This window comes from Falco rusticolus, chromosome 5 (assembly GCF_015220075.1).
Source record: "Falco rusticolus isolate bFalRus1 chromosome 5, bFalRus1.pri, whole genome shotgun sequence".
NCBI classification, from domain to species: Eukaryota; Metazoa; Chordata; class Aves; order Falconiformes; family Falconidae; genus Falco; species Falco rusticolus.
The window spans coordinates 1,300,106-1,321,169 of record NC_051191.1 but is presented as its reverse complement, the minus strand read 5'-3'; the positions used below and the strand labels follow the sequence as shown (position 1 = coordinate 1,321,169).

At 44.5% G+C, this 21,064-nt stretch overlaps 1 protein-coding gene across 1 annotated transcript in view; it reads right to left on the bottom strand.

Moving 5' to 3' along the window:
- The window catches only part of LOC119149212 (sucrase-isomaltase, intestinal-like), a 61,857-nt gene that overhangs the window by 23,020 nt on the left and 17,773 nt on the right, over positions 1-21,064 (bottom strand). The window contains exons 8-13 of the mRNA XM_037390242.1: positions 13,468-13,593; positions 12,375-12,506; positions 6,267-6,380; positions 6,039-6,155; positions 5,861-5,945; positions 1,971-2,088 (exon numbers count right to left, since the gene is read on the bottom strand). Of these exons, the coding sequence (XP_037246139.1) occupies positions 1,971-2,088; positions 5,861-5,945; positions 6,039-6,155; positions 6,267-6,380; positions 12,375-12,506; positions 13,468-13,593 (692 nt within the window). The remainder of the gene's footprint in view (positions 1-1,970; positions 2,089-5,860; positions 5,946-6,038; positions 6,156-6,266; positions 6,381-12,374; positions 12,507-13,467; positions 13,594-21,064) is intronic.

The following is a 21,064-nucleotide window of genomic DNA, read 5'->3' as shown; positions in this document are numbered from 1 at the left end:
ACAATTTGCAACAAGTAATTTATTGAATAAATTTTGGTCTGTTGTGAAGCACTGCTGAACAGGTCCTAACACTGTCAAATGTATTTGTTGATTGAAATTATTTACAGAATATCATGTGCAAATAACTCTTGGTGTTATGCTACGCACAAGCTGATTGTTGCTAGCTCATGTATCCAAATTCAAGCCATTTGACATGGGTCAGATGACACATTTCCTATTCTCTGGCTGCATTAGAATAATTCTTAGAATTGTTTTTTATATGATTATGAACTTGTCATTCGTTTTCAGCCAATATCCTGCAATTGATGCTGGTTACTAAATATTCCTGTCAGTAATTTGATTTAGTATATTGTTTGTGAAAAGCCAATGCAGAAATGGTATACAACCGGCCTTGAAAAGAAATATGTTTGAGAAATCCAAAAGAATATGTATGAAAAATCCTTCACCAAAGTTTCCCAGCTATGCAGTGAATCTGGCCTTTGCTTTTGGTGGTGTTCCAGCCTTGAAGGACCCTACATTTTGTGGAGCAAAACATGCTTTTCTTTTGGAAGGAGCCCTGGAAGCAAGTGCTGCAGGAATGGGGCAGGTTTTCCCAGCCTTGGGGGGGGCTGCAAGGAGCCATGCAGCAGTCACCGTCCCAACGGCATTGGTCCGAATTAATGCAGTCAGGACAGCGTGCGGCTGAAGGGGCTGAGGCAGATGTGCCAGCACACAGAGCTCTTCCTGCTAAATTCATAGGGTCTCTCTCAGGCAATTGCCTTGGCTGGCACAGAGCCTGAATAAAACTAAAAAGACAGCTCAAGTAGATAAACAATTCCGAAGTCTCTATTCGAACAGTGTTACCAAGACAATGTGTGGTTATGAGGACCCCAGTGTGCAGAGGACAAATCCTGGTGGAGAGACGAGCGATGGGAAGATCTTTGCTGAGATTGGGGTGTAGGAGTCCAAAATCCATGCTAAGTCCCATGCGTCCTAGCTGGGCTGGGTGGCCAGCGAGGTCTAGGGTTCGAGGGCTTTCTGCTTTTCTTGAAAGCTGGACTGGTCTTCAGCCAGGCCCACAAAAGCTGGCAAACCGCTGCTGGCTTTTACCCAGGGCTTCCCCTCCCCCAGGCTTGGCGTATAAAATACAAGTGCATCAACACCGTAAGTAGGCTCACTTAGCCATGTCCTCTGGATGCTATCACAATACAACTGCTGAAAACAGAGTGCTAAATACTGAAATAAGCCAGCACAAGGACCCCTGCTTTGGCACTTACATCACGGTATTAAACTTCGTCTGTTTTTTAGCTCAGTCTCTGCTGGAAAAGGCATAATTTGCCCATTTGATTTAATCCCACAGCTAGCTTTCCACTGTCACTCCAGCTTCACAGCAACAGTCTGCCTGCATCAGCTAGTTTAAGCGCTTCCCAGCTGCAAAATGAGTTTTACAGTAGCCCACAGCAACTGTACTGCAATGCAGCTCTGCCCTCTTGCACCGACTGAGCCCCAAGCCAAAATGCAAGACGCTGCCTGCCAAGAACCACAGGCAGCTCCAGAAGCAGCCAGGGGAGCTGCGCAGTTGTCCTTCACCAGCAGTGATGGAAACTCTACTGCTTGGGCCACAGTAGCAAAGGGGTGGGAAAATTCCCCTGATGCCACACGCGGCTGCTTCTGCAGCAGCTGCACATGAGCACCTCCATCGGAGGATAGGAACGTCTTGCTCTAGGTATACAAAAGCAGCAGCTGAAGGGTTAGGCCCTACGAGCAGATCCTGATTTTAACTAAGAAAAGTAGAATCAGAAAAGATTCTGTTTCTTCTTCCAAGATTCTCTTTTCTGAAAGCTTCTTACTAGATGACAAGGAGTAAAACGAAGCACGGGGCTGTTTCTTATTAGATGCTATTACAGATTTCCCAGGTAACATCAATGGCTTTAAAAATGTACTTCAACCACTTGCTTAAAAATCTGCTTAAAAATACTTAGAAAACTTACTGGAAAGTTGGTGCTGTCTGTGACCAGCCAAAGAGAGAGTGTGTGTTATAATGCTCTCCTAGGTAAGTCTTGGAGTCGGGACACAATGTCTTTTGTGCCAGGGAACGATCAGAAATGCCTGAGGATGACAAAAAACACTGTAAAATTATATACATCACAATTCAAATCTCTTCATATTTCTACACATTTAGGGGTAAAAACACCAAAGGATTTGGGAGAAGGAAAAGCTGAAGCAGTGCCGGACCTTTCCCTGATTAGAGATTGGCATGTAGCCATGAATATCTGCTGGCAGACAACCACAAGTGTCCTCAGGAGAGTTAGAGGACAGAGTAAACACTGCTCATTAATTCCAATTTATATGTCAAATAATTCAAAACATCTGTACAGGTATAAGGTATCGAGTAAGTAATAGCCCGAAAGAAAATCTCTACATTGCTGAATTAAGGATACACCTACATATCCTTGTACATAGTGACAAATTCTGCTTAAGAGCAAAAGCATTGGGGAAAAAAAGAAAGAAAAAAAAAGAACAAACCCAGAAATTCAGATGCCCGAGGAACTTGTATGGTTGTATGAAATCACAAGACCTCAGTTTGCATATCACTCAGCTGCAGATGTAGATAGGCAACACGATTCTGCCCTGTCATGGTAAAATTCACACCTAAGCTCGGCTCTGGCCCCTGTTTTCCCCTGAGCCATCTAGGACTAGAAGACAGCAGGGCTGATGGCATGGCACCAAGCAGCAATGTGCGTGATGAGTGTCGGAGGTGTGCAGGGGAGGAAAAAGCGTGAGGTGCAGCAGTCCACAGGGTGCCACCTGCTGTGGCCCGATAGGCTGCAAGAAGAGAGCAAGGACAGATTATAAGGGGTATACCCACACGCGGATGGGTTATCTCGTAACTCTCTCTATCTGCAGGTCACAGGCAGTGGAGGCAGCGGCAGCTTTTTGCCTTCAGTAATAGTCAGGTGTAGCCCTGATATTGCTGGTGCAGCGCTGGTTTAGCTGAGCCAAGGGGAAACATGAGGCACAAACTGGCTGCACAGGTGCTGCCTGGTTTTTTGATCTCATGTTAAGGAGATGCTGGCAAAGCCCATTTGATGCAGAAAATGTGATTCTCATCCTCTGCAGGTAGCCTCCATGAAAATGTCATGTGAAATTCAGCAGGAATTGGTCAGGTCAGATGTTTGGTTTATACAATGTATTTAATTTTAGAGATGGAGTTGAAAATGTTATAAAATCTTCTCAAAAAAAGAAAGAAGGTAGCTTCTCAGATGTTCTTCTTCTGCATTCTTAATTAGGTGCACGTGTTATTGTAAATATTCCTCCATGAGCAAGCAATCTCACTGCCTAATTGCACTTTGTGTCTGCAGTTCATTACTACAAAGTGCATTTCTCTGTACCTGAAACCCCATTAGCCTCTCTGCTCTGCTGTGCTACCACAGCTGGTATCCTGGTGTTCAAATCTTCAGACACAAAGGCTCCAGTGTGACTGATCTGCGTCAGAAATAATGTAATTTATAGGCAATTTTCAAGTAACTGTGACTGATACGGCTTTGAAGGCACTAAGGTTCTGAGGAAAGTCACACTTAATGTCCCAGTGGCAATTAATTCTTAGCCCCATAAAGTTAAGTTGGGACATGAAAGAAAATGCTGCCACGAGTAGTATTTTCGTGCTTCATTCTTATTCTGAGTATTTCACATTCTGCCTCAGTAATACCAATTATTTTACAATTGCATATTAATCTTCAGTATAAAGTGTCTTACGGAAAAATGACTTGAAGGACATCTGGTTGTGGAAGTTCAAGCCATGGTTACCTGTAATCATGGTTATAATGTAGTTCAGGAGTCTGGAGGCTACATGGTCAAAAAGACTGAGGCACGGTGACTGGGGCTTGCATCGATTCAGTCACCTAAAGGACAACAGTAAGCTCCCAAACCCCTGCCAATCCCAGGAAGGTCCTAATGTCCTGTTGGACTAAGCAGCTTAAGTCACACCTCACACCTGCACCAGTCAAGGGCTTGGACAGCCAAGGGCGTGCTCAGTGTTGGCATAAAGTGGAATGTAAAAGATAGGCCTTAAACACTGGTTGAAAGCAGATCTTCTACACCTTGGAAAACATGCCTTAGGCTCCCGTCTGCAGAAGAAAGACCAACACTGGTCTCCAGAGATACTTTATAGCAGCCTTCCAGTACCTAAAGAGGGCCTACAAGAAAGCTGGAGAATTACAAGGGAATGTAGTGATAGGAAAAAGGGAATAGCTTTAAACTGGAAGAGGGTAGATTTAGATTGATAATTAGGAAGAAATTCTACACTATGAGGGTGGTGAGCCCCTGGCACTGGTTTCTCGGAGCAGCTGTGGCTGCCCCATCCCTGGCAGTGTTCCAGGCCAGGCTGGATGGGGCTTGGAGCAACCTGGTCTAGTGGCAGGTGTCCCTGCCCATGGCAGGGGGGTTGGATTAAGATGATCTTTAAGGTCTCTTCCAACCCGAACCATTCTATGATACAATTCTGACACTGTGAGCTACAAACAGAAGTAGGTGCATATGCGCATAAGGAGGAGCAAGCCAGAGAAACTGGGCTCAAAACACACCTGTCTTCAGCATCCCTCATTATCCTTACTCATCATGTAGATATATAGGTCTCCAAGTCTGACTCCTCTGTAACGGCTCAGACTTCAACACTAGCTGCCACAAAACTCAGCTTTGTGGCTCAGAAGCCTCTTTACGGGTCTGTCACTCAGTCATTTATTTGTGAGGGCAAAGGAAGCTCAGTTGTTTTGGCCGTCTCCCCCAAAGTCTCACACCTTTTTTTGAAGCTCTGAATGCTGACAAAAATGCGGTAACTTAAGGCAAAGGTGGAAATGTCTCACCACTTCCTGGCTTTGGTCAATGACAAGAGCCATGGGGCCAGTATACAAGAGTTACAGCCAGCGGTTTCCCCGCAAAGAGAGAAAATACCAAAATCATAATTAAAAGCTCTGCTTCTAGTTTCAGTAATCTACAATCTTTTAATAATATTTTGTCATGCTTTTGTTATGTATATGTTTCTCTTGCATTTGAACTGAGAAGAAATGAGATTTAATAAATAAAATGAAGAATTCACATGACAGTACAACAGCCTGAAGGGAACAAGGGGTCATTTCCCATACTTCACTGTCAATAATTCATTTATGTATCAACTTCCTGTTGCATATTAACATTGTTCGGGCAAGCTGGGCTTTCCTGGGGAAATGTTGGCTGGATTAATTTCCAGGACCACTGGCACTAAGTATAAGTACTCATAGCTTCAAAGAATGTGCATGTCATTAATGCAGCTACTGGAAGAGGTATTCCCATTCCTATCAGTCTCCCATAGGCTTGGGCATTTAAAAAAAATATTTTTAGCCCATTTCTATTAAGATGATGAAAATTTCTTTCCTAAGAGAAACAAAAGATATTGAATTAAGGCATCAAGGAGATGCCATCTTCCTTGTCATGGTTTGTGGAAAAGGCAGAGGCTGGCCATCTTTGGGACCAGCAGTGGTGATGGTGAGGCAGAAGGGTTACTCCTTCCATAAATCCATAGCTGAGTTATAGTATACAGTATCTTGCACTTTCTTTGATGCAGACCAGTTGCTCAGAGAACGGCAGGGAAGGATGTTTTTCTAGTCCTGTCACAAGGCAGCCCCAGTGAAAGAGGAAAGTGGCTTATGTTTGATACTTCACCAAAGCTGAGCTAGTGGAGTCTTGAACAAATATGCAACTGAACACACAGAACAGGCAGGGAAAGATGGTAAAAGAGAGGATGGAATTCTTTTTTAAGAAAAAAATTCTGAGATTTTTTTCTAAGCCTATCCAAGATTTTTTTTTTTAAAAAAAAAAAAAAGATTGTCAAGGAGCCTTTACTTACTAGGAACATAAGGAGGGTTATTGATATCATTAACAGCACATCCAGGATACTGGCCTCTTAAGAAATTGGATGGTTCATTCATATCCTTTAATAAAGAGAGTAAGATACATGTTAAAAGCCTCTTTTTTTTTTTTTTTTTTTTTTTTTAAGAAGGGAGGGCAAATATAATGAGACTTACAATCCAGATCCCATCATAGTCAAGGACATCCTTAAACTCCAGGCACATCTGGGTCCACCACTCAACTGTCCTGGGGTTGGTGTAGTCAGGAAATACCGAGTCTCCAGGCGGCCAGGCCTAGAGTTCACAGGTACAATTCCTGGTTATCCTCTCATTTCTGTTACACAGCTGCTTCCTCACTTTGAAGCAGCACTAGACCAAATGCATGAAAGAATTTAATAAACCAACCTTTCCAACAGCAGGAGTTACGCCATCAGAGTTGTTCACCCAGACTCCCATTTCTTCTCCGAGATCATAAGGCCTGTAAGTGCCTGGTTCTTCATCCTTAGTTATGAAAGGGTCCTGAAAATGATGATCACACTTCCATTATCAAAATCCCAGTGGTAACAACTACTTTTCTACTTGTATATTTTGGAAAAAAATTGATTATATTCATAATGCAGATTACAATAATATTGGAAGAAAACAGCATTAAAATTTAGTAAGAGTTGAGAGCACATAATAATTTAGGAAAAGACATTACAGATACGGCATGAGTATTTCTTGTATAAGGCAAAAGTGATATGAGTCATTCTATGTTCAAATGACTTTGGAGAAGAACTAGTTTTTACTTTCCCCCCTGCTGAGGTCTCTGCTGGGCAGAGCAGGCTGCAGCGCTGGGCATTCCCATGCTTGGACACCTCTGGGTTTCCTCCAAGGCAATCCTCACTCCAGCTGCTCCGGCATCAGCAGCTCAACGCTGGAATAACTAAAACTTCTCAAGGGGCTTGAAGTTGGGACACATCCAACCTCAGAAGCACCTCGTTTGCCTGCCCTTCAGATCCAATGTCAGACAAGGGTGTTTTACTCCAGTCTGGTGCGGAGTAACCCAACTCACGCATGCCTGCAGGGCTATATGTCTCTATTCTCCCCAGTGTGAAAACCACAGCATTTTACACCCCATAGCTTGTCCCTGCTGCCCCTTTCAGTGCTTGGGGTGATCACCACCTCACATTGCTGTCAGCAGTGTTAACACAAACCAGCTTCTCTGCCTCAGGATGGCCATTGGTAGCCACCAAACTCATCCAAAGGGAGCCCAATCCACTCCTGGGGAAGATGGTGGCGTACCATGCCAGTAATGCATCAAGTTAGGAATACTTTGAGATGCCAGCGAATGAGGAGAAACTATTCAACTCTGCTCAGCAGCCAGCTGGAACTAAAAGGAGGTAAGTGAGCTCTGTGAGATGTCCCTAATTGGGAGCACCTATCTGCTTTGTGTTATTCAGAACAGAGGAAGATAGCAGCCATTTAGAAGAAGGGATATCTTTACTTTTCTTTTGGAAAGTGTGATTCCCTCAGGTTCTGCTTAAGGCAAAACCTTCCCGTTATGAAACACAATGGAGAAAAACACCACTGAAACAATTCTTCCATTCACTTATAGCTTGTGCAATCATTTAAGTGAACTTTAATTAAAATGTGATAGAAGTCTAACTAATAAACTTCTTAAGAACAAAAAGTATCTGATCCCCCAAATGGTAAATTTCTTTAAAGGCATGGTTTATAGCTCATTTTAATACCTGAATTAATTGCCTGATTTACTCGTAAGCCCTCTGATAGCTACAGCCCTGGTGAAGAAAGTATACTCTTCCATGCCTCACAAACAAAATCCCCTGCTAAATCCCTACCTTAAGTGCAAAATTCTGTTCAACTATCCAGCCCCAGTGTCACCTCCATAAAGAATATAAGTGTCCATTGCATTTTTAACTTGTTTTATAATTCAGCTTTGGAAAAGAGAAAACTGTCCATCTGCAATAATTATCTTATAATTGTGGAAAAGATGTCTCTCAAGGGACTTGAAGGCTGGAAGAAGTCATCTTAATTAGCTACTCCTAATCCAAATTTCTAGTTTCTTTCAGCTGAAAGGTTATCCCAGTGCATAAATCTAATACATTATGCAGGTTTACTATCATCCTAAAGAGAACAAAACCCTCCCATGCATTCACGTGTTGTTTGTGGGGAAGTTGAGGTCTCTTAAATCTTCCCCAACTCATCTTTTCAGCAGCTCTTGGAGAGGAGGTGCTGAGCATCCTTAACTCCAACTGACTGTCCTGAGACCCAGGGTCACCCAGCACTTACCTAGACTGACACACTTCTACCTATAGCCCCAAAGAGAGATTTTGATGCACATCCATAAAAACTCATGTCTGGAAATTTTAGCCTGTACAGCTCATAGAGCTGGACTTTAAAATGTTAAAGCTATCAAACATTATTTTGAATCATGACCATGTTGCTATTGACTTTTAAGTAATTTGTCACTCATGTCATTCTGAGCTGTTTCTATTTTTAGTGTGATTTAATGGAAGGTATACCAGGTCTTTTATTAAAGCTCCTCTTCAGTAATAACATTTATTATTTTACATTGTAGTCACTGTTACTTTTAGAACTTCTTTTGTTTCTAAAGAATGCATTTGTTCTGACTCAGCTGAAGCATGCACATTTTTCAGCGTAATAATGATAACCAAGTACTGACACTCTTAGACAAAATTTCCCTTAAATGGAGGTGGCCTCTGAAAGAAATCAGGAGAGAGAAGTGCTGAAGGACTGCATTTAGAGATTCCCGTAATGGGACAACGCTACTACCAAGGTGGCCATAGGCACGGAGGGCTCTCAGCATTAGTGGCAAGCACGGGGACTGGACTTCCTGATGGAAATGGAATCAGCCACCCCAGCAGTGGTGGCACAACAGAGCTCAGGGTCCCATCCTCAGGCAGGTAACCAGTATTAACACTGCTGGCTGTCAGGATCTGCGTTTTGCTTGTGACCATAGCGGTCTGAGACAAGGTGGACTGAACCCATCTCCCCTAAGTCCGTTTACTGGAGGTTTTACGTGACACTAAGTGACTGCGATCAGAGCCCATTTCCTGAAGTCATCATGAGGGAGGCAACAATCTGCTACACTTGGGGAACTCACTCATTACTGTCAGTACTCAAAGGGAATGTAAATAGAAAATTGCTCTTTCGGTATCAAACTAGGCTACACTTGCCTCGATTGCAGTTAGCATGACTTTGCCATCACTTGGGAATGAAACCCTTCATACTGTTCCAGCTCATGACTCAACTTACAGGAATGCCTTACATCACTAAAGAATGCTAACAGTTGGAGTTTGACAGAAATTTCAGCAACTTTAATGAAGTGAAAATAAAAAGCTTCACTACCAGTGCAACCTATATTTCCTGTTAGCTTTGAAAAAATTAAGGACAAACTGGATCAGCTTTTTCACAAGCTTATCTAAAGAACTAGAGTAGAAGTCAGTCCTTAGTTACAGGTTAGTGGAAGGAGGAAAGAAGGAATTCCTATCTGAATTCCCATTAGCTCATTTCATGAATTAAGAATTGTTATATTCCTTGCATCTGCCTAACAGCCATATTTATACAGCAACAGCTCCTTACACTGCTCTAGCACGTGCCATCTGAGAAACTGAAAGGGCTTCAAAAATGTTGTTGAAGTTAAACTCACAAGTAAGAAGATAATGTAGCTCATCCACTAAACCGTGACTGCTTGCCTGTAGCTTCTTACCCAGCAGCAAGTGCAAAACAACAGGAAGCATCTTAGCTTTGATGATTAAGGGGTGACTACCATGTATTTACCGAAGGGCAAGAGTGTGCATGGGAAAAGCTACCCCGAACTCATGGCATTTTGCTGATATATACATGTCTTGCAAACTTTTTTGAGGCAAACCAATAAACAGGCAGGTGGTATTTCATGTTATGGCTCTAAGAGATTAGATACTTCTTAGAGAGGTACTGAGGATACAGGGAGCCTAAACTGCCTAATATTTGGAAAAAGCACTCAGTCCTGGCAGCACACATGCTCATCTACCACTTTGTTAGTTATTTACAATGATGTATCCAGTTAATTTTGGACTATTTTTGTCTTGAAGTTGTTCCCTATCAGAGTGACTTAGTAATCTGTTACTGTTTAAACTCCATGCCTTGGATGTTCACTGATGGAAACTGTTTTCACAGCTGCACTCTGGAGCTGTTCATGATTTACAGCTGCAGAAGAACTGGGACCATCACAGGAATGTATCTTTGAGGACAGATTGCTGGCAAACAGTGCTCACTATATAGGCTGCTATTTCCATTATCAATATGTGATTGATCACTTGGGCTGTGGGGTTTTGTTTGAGATTCATAGAAGCAAATGCAATTATAGTACGACAAAGTGAAGATTAGACCAATAATAAATACAGAGCCAGTACTTTTAACGAAACTACCAGAAAACCCACAGCAGACTGAAGAACAGTAAACCTCATAACTGTATTTTAAAAAGAAAATGCTGATATGGATACCTGTGGTATTTTAAAAAGAAAATGCTGATATGGATACCTGTGGTGCTGCTTAGTCCATCCTAAGTCATACGCTAAACTTTAAAACAAATTGTGGAGGAAAACATAAGGAAGGGAGGCACTTCTGACTAAATCTATCTATTTGACAAGATAATGTGATTTTTAGATGATGCAACTGCAGTAGCTCTTGGTTATCTTCAGTTAATACACCACAAGTGAAAAGGGAACTGTCCTACAATTGAGGATTCTGCTATTTAGGCTCTCTTCCCACAAGCCTTTGACAAGATGAGGAACATGGCCCTCGTTATAAAAAGACTGTATCATCTTAGGGCCCAAACATTAGTGGCCTCTCCGTTATGATTCAGATGGATTATTTAGTCTCTTTACAAGTATGAGCCACCAATATAATGTAGGTAAAAGTGATGCAGGGCTTTGTCTTATGAGACAATTTTTAACAGCAAGAAGGAAATATTTCTGCCATTCTCCAGACACCGTGGGGGCATCGCCTGGAGTGCTGTGAATTCCAGTTACATGCTACACAGGTAAATGCATTCAAACTGGGGCACACGTCGGGGACAGCTACTAGAATGAGATCTAAAGACCTCACCTGATAAAAAGCGAATAAAATACTTCAGTTTGTTTAGCCTAGCAAAAAAGGCTAAGGGAGAATACACTTGTTCAAATTAAGTCTATCAAGAAAGAAAGTAGAAGGATGAGAAGCTGGCAGTTTGAGGTAAGTAAGAATAGTAGCACCCAAAAGAAAGGTGCTGACTATTTAGACTGGAAAATAGAAGACCACAACGACAGCAAAAAGTCCTGAGAGGGACTCTGTGGGATTGTGTCCTCCTTCTTCCCCTATAGGTCAGCTCAGCCTGAGCCATCCCTGATGCATCTGTTGGACATGTTTGCAGCACCAGCCCAGAGAGGGAACCCTGGCCCCAGGGCAGCAGGCGCCCTGCTCCGCTCGCTTGCAGACAGGCAGCTTTATCCTAATGTCTGCCTTCAAGCTTTTCCGCTGAAATTTAAAGCACTTTTCTTCTTATCCTGTCCTAGTGGCTATAAAGAGCAAACTATGCCTCTCCTCTCAGCAGCAGCGCTTCACACCCTGCGGGCACTGCTCTGGCTCCCGGTACTCCTGAGCCTTCCCACCCCAGTCCTCCCCAGGCAGTGTGACTGCCCCGGCCTGCTGCCCCCCTAGTACTGCACTGATGGGGGACCCTCAAGAGCAAGGTCTCACACATTTATCAAGAACTTTTATTTATTTCTTAATTTCTGTATTTTTTTAATTTAAATTTCCATTTAATTGGTTTCCAAATCCCTTGCCACCACTGGCCTGCACTTAGCTATTGTGACAAAAGAGTAATTTCGGCACAAGGACTTGTATAGGGACTTGCTGGAGAGAAACAGCAAACTTTGTTGGGAAAATTGATGGTGGAAGATGGAAAACTCCCATTTTCTCATCTGCCCAAATTAATTCCTTTGATCATACATCAATTTTGGTTACAGGTTCAACACATTTTCAACAAATTTTCATGCAAAAAAATGTCTTTTACATTAGTTTAGATAAAAAGTAAGTATAAGGCAATGTGGATTGTAGTTTCTAACATTCCAGAATGATTACGAATAATTTTTTTTATCCATTATTTAGCTATTTTTGGTGTATAATAAACTCATTTGTTCATTTTCGGGAAAAGAATAGCATGAAAGCAATCCTACCTCAACTCAGCTGTGAACAGAGGCAAAATTTCTTATAACTGAGTGTGAAAAAGTGAAAGAGAATTAATGTTATGGTATAGAGAGGGTGTTGGTACACAGAAATCTGATAAATGCAACACATTTACATGTGAAATTTGTGGGAAAATTGTTTTTCAGCTCTTCTCAACAAATGACAAAAATGGAAAACCTGCTACAATAGCATGCATGCCTTAGCACCTAGATACTACTATGAACACAATGCTGTAAATAGTTCTTATAAATGGAGAAATAATTAGCAACATTGTTAATTTACCAGAATCACGACATTATGCATTCCTTCCTTCTTCAGCTGTTGGATATACTCTGGCAGACCTGCATAATTCACTTTATCATAGGTGAAGTCCAGGCGACGTTCCATGTAGTCAATATCAAGATGTTGGACATCCTAAACATTTTTAAAGTAAACATTATATGAGTACTTCGTCCAGCTCTGGAGTCCTCAGCAAAAGAAAGAGCAAGAGCAGGAGCTCCTGTTGGAGCAGCTCTAGAGGAGGGCCACAAAAATGATCAGAGGGGTGGAACACCTCTCCTATGAGGAAAAGCTGAGAGAGTTGGAGTTGTTGACAGGCTTTTTAGTAGGGCCTGTTGTGATAGGACAAGGAGTAATGGTTTTAAACAAGGAAGGTAGATTCAAACTAGATATAAGGAAGAAATTTTTCATGATGAGGGTGGTGAAACACAGGAACAGGTTGCCCAGTGACTTGGTAGATGCCCCATGCCTGGAAACATTTAAGGTCAGGTAGGACAGGACTCTGAGCGACATGATCTAGTTGAAGATGTCCCTGCTCATTGCAGGGAGGTTGGAATAGGTGACTTTTAAAGGTTCCTTCCAACCCAAACTATTCTATGATTTAAGTATTTGATACACAAAATCAGAATGTATGCAACTGCATTTCTAAAAGGTAATGTATGAAATGAAACCGAAGAGATTGGCTATAATAATAATAAATAATTGTCAAGTCAAATTCAGCTCCTATAAACTTACATGGTAGCAATGGACAAAAAGGAAATGTTGAAGTCCTAGTTTAACAACTGTTCAGCAGCGACATGAAGTACCATAATTTATTTTTTAAATGCTAGCACCTCTTACTGCATAACAGTAAATCCACACCAGAATTGCCTGCTATGCAGCAAGAGCAGCATTTAAACCTCATGTTCAAAGCCCGCTTTAAATGGCCTTTTAAGCATTATAAAGATATTACATGCAAAACCACTACATAAGATTATGAGTAATCTTTCATTCTACAATTCTCTTTCTAGGATAATTGCTTTTCCTCTATTACAGTTTTATTCATCTCCCTTTGGATTGCAAAACTAGCATACACAGTGAAAAAAATCATACTTACATATGGGATATCATAGTAGTGCATGCGATCGACAGTTTTCTTTAAAACATCAATGCTGCCATAACCCCATCGGGACAGATGAAATCCCAGAGACCAGTAGGCAGGCATGTGTGGGCGTCCAATGGCCTACAGCAGGGATGAGGAATACAGAAATGCAAAGGGTGAGATGAAAAGAAGTTATTCTGAACCACCAGGAGAGGCTCCCAGCTCACTTAAGTCATGAAGATCAGGGCACAAGTATCACATACCCAAGAAATGCCCTTTCCTTTCTCAGAACGGCTGCCTGTACAGCGTGCCTGGCTTCAAAAAAGTGCTTCTTCTGGCAGACCCTTGTCCTTAGCAGAGGCCCTGAGTGTCACCCACACTGAGCATCACTTCTAAGAACGCCCCAGTGGAAGACACGGCATATGAAACCCAGGCTAACATTAAACACGGGTCTCGCTGAGGCCTCAGCCTCCACACAGTAGCATGTGCCTTCACTCACATGGTGCCCGCCGGCAGAAACCCAGCATGGAGCCTTGCGCTGCCTGACCCATGCCGAGGCCACTAACCCTTTGGTCAACAGCAGGCAAATCCCTGACGCTGCACAGCAACACCAGCTCTTGCCACATCCAGCTGAACTAACTCATCCAGAGTCTGATGTTTATTTGAGCTTGCTGAAGTTTTAATTATATTTACACACCACTCTGATGAAATTCTGCTACTTATGACCCACTGCTCTTATTGCTGGCCAACAGCAATGCCTTGCCAGGCATTGACAAACCTCTTCAAGGTCAGACTTACTGTTCGGTCCACAAATTCTCAACTGAAACATGAGGTAATGAGTCAAATATGGTTTTATAAATATTTTATTTCCACTGGCTCCACATAATCCAGCTGTAAATTGCATGAGGAAACTCGATTGAGAGCACAGGAGACTGAGGCATCCTGCTCTGCTTCCCCTGGTGAGAGCTGCTCTGGTAACCTTGGACAAGCAGCGAGCAACCACAACGTGCCTGTTCTGGAAATAAGCAGAAATCCAGCAATGCCTCGTTAGCAAACACTGGTGTGGTGTTTTCTGGGGGAAGTCTCTCGAAATCCTTGCTCCAGCAGTCAGATCCCATAAAACAAGCCTTTGACCAGTATTTCTAACATCCTTGCAGGCAATACATGAAAATCCGGTCGCTAGTAAGCACCCGTGGCTTATTAATCAGTTGTAGCTATTGACTCCCTTTGGTTAAGTAACTGTTTCTCCTTTATTTCCTTGTGGAGCTCCATAGTTCGGTAATTACGCTAAGAAATGAAAAAGAAGAAAACTTGCATATTGGCAGCTAAACCCCATCTACTTCAACTAAATAAGACACGGCACTCCTGGCACTCTGTATCTATCGCGTTGCTAAGCTCTCCAGAGATCGCAATGCCTAAAGGCACATCTTCCTATGGGAAGTAAGGATCTGACCTGGGAAAGCAATGCTGAACTTGAAATTTCTCTAAAATACGTCACAGATGCTAGAGCTGGTGGGATGTGTAAACTGTACCAGTCAGAAAAACAGATGCAAGAGAGAAGTGGGGAAAAGCAGAGGGTGTTTTAATGCACCCCAACAGGGTAAACTGCTTCCTAATGAGAATGGCTTGTGGACAGACAGGCAAATTTTAAGCACTAGGAATTACAAATGTGGCTACAATGTGCTTTTGCTTGTTGGGATACTGCTGTCTCACCTCAGGAAAAGCAGGAGGAAGCCAGAACAACTGGTGAAATTGATGGTTTGAGTCCCTCCAGGAGGGATGCTCCAGCTGAGCAGCACAGCTGCCCTGTATGCCTACTACTTGTCCCATTCCACCAGGCTTAACTCTCTTCATCCTCCTCAACACCTGCTTTACCTCCAACTTAGCTGGAGGCTAAGCCCTTCAGAGGAAGCAAGAGCAGCTATCAGCAGCATCCTCATGACGCAGCTGCAATTAGGCTTCACTGCACGCCACTGCACCCTTGCCAGGAAAGACCCTAGGAGGTCCCTACCATGGCGGGGGGCGGTGAGCAGAGACATGCTGTTGCCACCACAGTGCAGTCTCGTCTGTTTACACGTGCCATTAGTTATTTCCAGCTTGTGTGGATAGACCTGGTCCCCCAGACCATCTTTCAAGCTCTGCTGGGGTTTCCCATGGAGAGCTGAATGTGGCTCAGGATGATCTCCTAGACACCCGGTGAGCTGCCACTGAGGTGTCCAGCAGGGCACGGCAAGCCTCAGGGCAAGAAGTCTGCTCCTCCGTCACAACTGCACTCACCATATTAAGGACAAATTCATCTAAGGCAGCAGCAGAGCTTGTTTTAGACCAGCCAAGGCTGCAAGATGAGCTCTGTGAAGCCCACCCCTTTGTGTTCCTAAAGCAGATGCATTTTTTGCCCTTGCTTTCTCTACTGTAAACAGAGACTGACCTCTACAAACAAGGTTTAAAAGACAGACCAAAACAAAAGAACTCCCTAATGAAATAAAACGGTTTTTGCACAGGCTTCTCCCCTTGGACAAGAGGAAGAGGGAAAACCAGCTGATAAATATTAATGCTTCATCTGAACACAGAGCCCCGTGCCCTGGCAGGATGTCTGCGTGGCATCCGCTGCCTCCCTGTGAGCGGGCTGGGAAACGGGGACCACTGTGGGGGGGACCCCCCTGGGCAGAGGCAGCAGGAACCGCTGGGCAGCCCTGCTCTGGGTCCTGCGATATTCTGGGTCATTCCCGGCTGGGGAGGACAGTCAGCCTGGGACATTGCCAACACAATGTAGTTCAAGAGCTGGATGGGGATTTGCTTCTATTGAGCACCCAGGAGGATGCCAGTGGGGCTGGAGGTGGAAGTGTAGCCACCAGCATGCCAGCCAGGGTCCTTCCCAAAAGGCACGTCCCCAGAGCTGGCATTTGCTGAGGTTCAGCTGCTCACCCTTACATGACAGTGCTGTCCCACCTGCGAACTGCAGAGCTGCCCCATGGCAAGGCAGTATTTCATGGCAGCATTCCTGGAGGATATTCGGGATTGCAGCTGAACCAACTGAAGAAAATCTACCTTGCAAGCAAGATATTAAGTTTTAAAGCAATTAGTTCCCCAGGTTCACCAGGCCTCTGCATCTATGGTAAGCTTAATTGAAATCAGCAAAACATCTGAAGAGGAAGGATGAAAACAGGGCAGCTGGGGAAACAAATGTTCTTTTTTCTAATTATGCTGCGGACGCTCTCTAATGGATCCCCCTGAAGCTTCCTTATAAAGTAACTGACATATGGTACCTACTCACAGATGGATCAGCAGAGGCAGGGATGTAATTTTGCAAACCTGAAAACTCATGTTGGATTTGATATATATTTAGGATCCAGTTAATTCATATAGATTGCATTCTGCATACAAATGATCATAAAATGCAGTAGGCAGAGAAAGCCTGCCTGGCAAAATTGACTCCATAGAATCAGAAAAGGTAAATGAGGTATGGCAGGGGAACTGAGGGAGGAAAACATGAGAAATGCAGAAGCAGCAAACATATGGGGTATCCAAACTGAGAAAAATAAATGGGAAGATACAGTAGTACAGAAGTGGGGGGAAAAAAAATAATCCTATTTTCTGTTCCACAATTCCTCCTGCACTTAGTTTTGAAATAGCTCCTGGTGTTTAATAAATTAGTTTTTCCAGGTTTACATAACTTGGCTTTACATAATTTTTTCCCCTTTTTTCAGATGCACCTGAGACCTGATGAATCTAGGAGCTAACCTAGAAGCGTTTAGTAGCAAGAACAAAGTTCAGTGAAAACATGTATACCTAGCAGCTAAAATCTGTGCCCAGGTGATCGGTTATTCACTTTCCCCTGTGTTGGGTTATGGGACAAAGAACATCATTACTATGAGCATCAAGGTTACCAACTAAGTTTAAAATGCCATATAGTAAACCAGGATCCTATTCTATTAACACCATGACCAAAGACTTCGATGTGAGAGAGATGGCTGAAGAGTTATGTCCTATAGGTCGCAGAACCTGTAGAGAGAGATACTCTTTCCCATGCTTACAAAGGAACCGAGTTCCCATGCTTACAAAGGAATGCAGGTACGGGGGCTCACCATGAAAGATTGCTAATCTTGCACCTTAATTAGCCATATAAAATGACTCTTGAAGCTTGATATTTGCTTAAACTTCCTTTCTTTAAGGAAGAATTGTAGGAGGAAACTATAAAAGTCCAAGCGGGCTAATGCCCTGGATTTAGACGCAGAAATAGTGTGTTTGGATAGTCACACAACTATCCAAATGACACAGGTGCTCCCGTGGCCCAGATACTTTATCCAGCTCATCCCCTGTGGCTGCAGCAGGCATGTGAGTACTGTGAGCACCTAGGCAGGCAGGGGGTAACCTTCACTCAAAGTCTATGCACAGAAGCTGAACTTTGTTTTAGGAGCACAAGAAGAAAGGCTCTGCAACTGCTGAACCATTAAAAGGATGCTCACAACCTCAGGAATTTAAAAATTTTAAGGACTTTCAATCCCAAGGTCTTCAAACCTTGTTCTTTGCTGCACAAACACTTACTAGCTGCTTAGTCTTTCTTGGGGAACCCAAGAATTCAACTGCAAGACTCTTACTGAATCATCTGTGATAAACTCTAGGTACAAACAGGTTCCTCATGTTGCCTCTCAAATAGAGGGCTGGACTAGAGACCTCCTGAGGTCCCTTCCACCCAGAACTATCCTGCGGTTCTGTAAGGAAGAAGTAAGCAGCAATTTGCTTTCAAAACAGAATCAGGAGACGTGCAGTATGCTCTCTTAAAGCTAATCATTGGATAATTTGTAATAAATTCATGGCCTTCACTCAACCCAACAGCTGTTAAATGTCCATTTGTTGAGTTACTACTTTCCTGAGTGTTTTGTTATGGAGCTCACACACGACTGCTACGCACTGTTGCTCTGTCTTGGAACGCCATCGGTGGACTTGGCAATGGTAGCCTGGCATTAGGTCTGGCCATAGACCCTCAGCTAGGCTCGGCTCAATGGCCGAGTTCTTCAGCTTATTGCCACTTTTTCCTATCCCCCTGCAAACCGAGGCGTTTGCCATAAAAAGTGAGGTTTCTGTTATATAACTGTTCTGCCCACCGGACCTCTTCTGTGAGGCAGGAGAAAAGTGTGATTACTGTCAAATACATATATAGCTGTGACAGGACCCTGTCTGATGTGTCAGGAGCAGTGCTCCTCGCAGCTGGGCTCAGGGACACGAGGGAGCAGAAGAATCGGGATGGAGATTTCTCCTTCCCATTGCACAATGCCCAGCACATGCCCTGTCACTGCCATCACTGCTCTAGGGCTGTGGTGCCGCTGGCAGGATGCACCCTACAGCCCATCTCTGCTCCACGCAAGACAGCAGAGGGGGAAGAGAGGTGCCAGCATCCAGTCCCCTGCTCACTTCCCACTCTGCATCGCTCTGGGAGCCCATTTAAAGCAGATCAGCCTGGGCCAGGCTGGCACCCAGAGCCACCACAGCTTTTGCTGCCACCTGACCTTGCCCTGAGGATGCACAGAGAGGTGGCCCTGGCAGGGCAGCAGCAATCATCCCTGATCACCACGCAGGGAGCACCGCTCTTGGCATAGCCTGCCTGCCCTCAGCTGGTCACGCAGCCGTGGCTCTGGGCAAGAGCCCGTGGGCCACCCCTGGGTGCTGGCAGCAACCTGGTGAGGTGCACGGAAAAAGCTTGCATACTCCAGAGACCCAGTAAAGAGCTTCATTACAATGCTGTCGTAACTGCCTCATTTGGAGGGAACTGCATAAAAGTACTGAGCAGAGCTAAGCTCTGAAATCTTTCACAGAAACAAGCGTGGCAGGGGCCGGGGGGTTGCTCAGGTCTTGAAGCAGCACTTGAAGGCAACAGCACAAAATGTTTGAGGAAGGTGTGGAGCACTTTGCTGTGGACACAGCCCCCTTGCTTTCAACAGCCATGCACCAGCTGACACCTGGCCACCCTGCAGCGCCACTGAGGCCATCCTGGAGAGGATGCAATGGGTGGTCCTTGCAAAAAGCCCCGTGCAGCTATTTTGGGCAGATGTTTGCACAGGCAGGAGATGGGTGCTGTTCTCCCAAGCAGCTCATTGCAGCAGAGCAGCCTGGCCCTACCACAGTCCCCTGCAGCTGGGTGCTCCCAAAACACCACTTCCCAGAGGAGACCCGTGCAAACAGCTGAATTCACTGAGGGGTGCTGCTGAGCAGCGCCTTGCAGACATCAGTCACACTGCTCCTTTCCACCCCCTCTCCTTCCCCAGGGTGTGACAATGACTGCATGGGAGAGTCCTCTTGGTGTGACAGAAAATACAACTGAAAAATCAAGTATTTTCTGTCCTCTTCACCTTCCCACATATCCTGTACATAAAAGTCAAATCATTACCCTAGAGACTAATAATATGGTAATTGTAGCATTTGCAATCTGGGAATTTCAGGATGTTTACTGAAGAAGTTATTATTTCACGGTGAAATTGCTACCATGCATTCTTTAAGATTCCCTAGAGAGCTGAGCGCAAGCTTGAGGAATACAGAACAGGGAATTTTTTGTCCTGGCATGTGACATGTCGGGTTGGGAGACACCCACCGGCTCCCCTTCACCTTGTTTTCTTCACTCCAGCTCCATTTCCAGAGAGGCAGGGGTGGAAAGTGAACTGCCAGTACCCATCAGCTGGGGAGTGAGAACGCTCTCATTTTATTTTCAGCTGCTGGCCACCTGCTAAGCCACAGAAATGCTGCCTTCAAACACCAGCGAAAGACTTTGAAAAGAGACAGGGATGGCTCTAATCTCCATCGCGTTGCCACAGAGACTCCCCTGAAATACCTGCTTTCATCGCAGGGATCAAAGCTGCAGCGAGGGGGAGAGTCACTGTACTTGTTCTTTCTTTCTTTGTGGGTTTTTTTGTTGTTGGATTGCCAATGTGTAAGTTCAAGAACTGGTTTGCTGGTTGGCCTGTGGCACTGGGGTCATAAGCGGCTGGTGGGGAGGACATGCAGAGTGAGCTGGAAACCTCTGAGCAACAGAGCAGTCGCTCCGGGATGCAGCCTTGCACCTCTCTGGGAGGCACACCTGAACCTCTGCTTGGAAAGGGAAGGTCTAGCAGAGCCCACCACCCTGGGGAGGCTCCAGCCTTCCCAAAACAGCATCATGAGCAAGGCTTCTTCTCCCTTCTATCGCCAGAACAGAACCCAGCAATACTTTCTTTCTGGCCTAAATCCTCTTTTTCCCTCAGTCCAAACCACAATACTTCTGTTCCCTTTTCAGACACTTTAAAAGAAGACAAGCACAGGAAATGAAGGCTTTAAAAAGCCAGGAAAGACAAAATGTTTGCTGAGAATCAGAGCTCAGGCCCCTTGGTGGGGTGGCGGAGGGGAAGGCAGAGCACACGCAAACCTTCCTGCAAGCTGGGGATGCCCAGCTTTGGGATGCCCGGCTCCGGGATGCCCAGCTTTGGGATGCCCAGCTCCGGGATGCCCAGCTTTGGGATGCCCGGCTCCAGGATGCCCGGCTCCGGGATGCCCGGCTCCGGGCTGCTCAGCACCTCCAGTTGCACCTTAATCCCCAGCATCTGCACACCCTTCTCACAGTGACGTGCCCTTCTCAGCTTTGCTC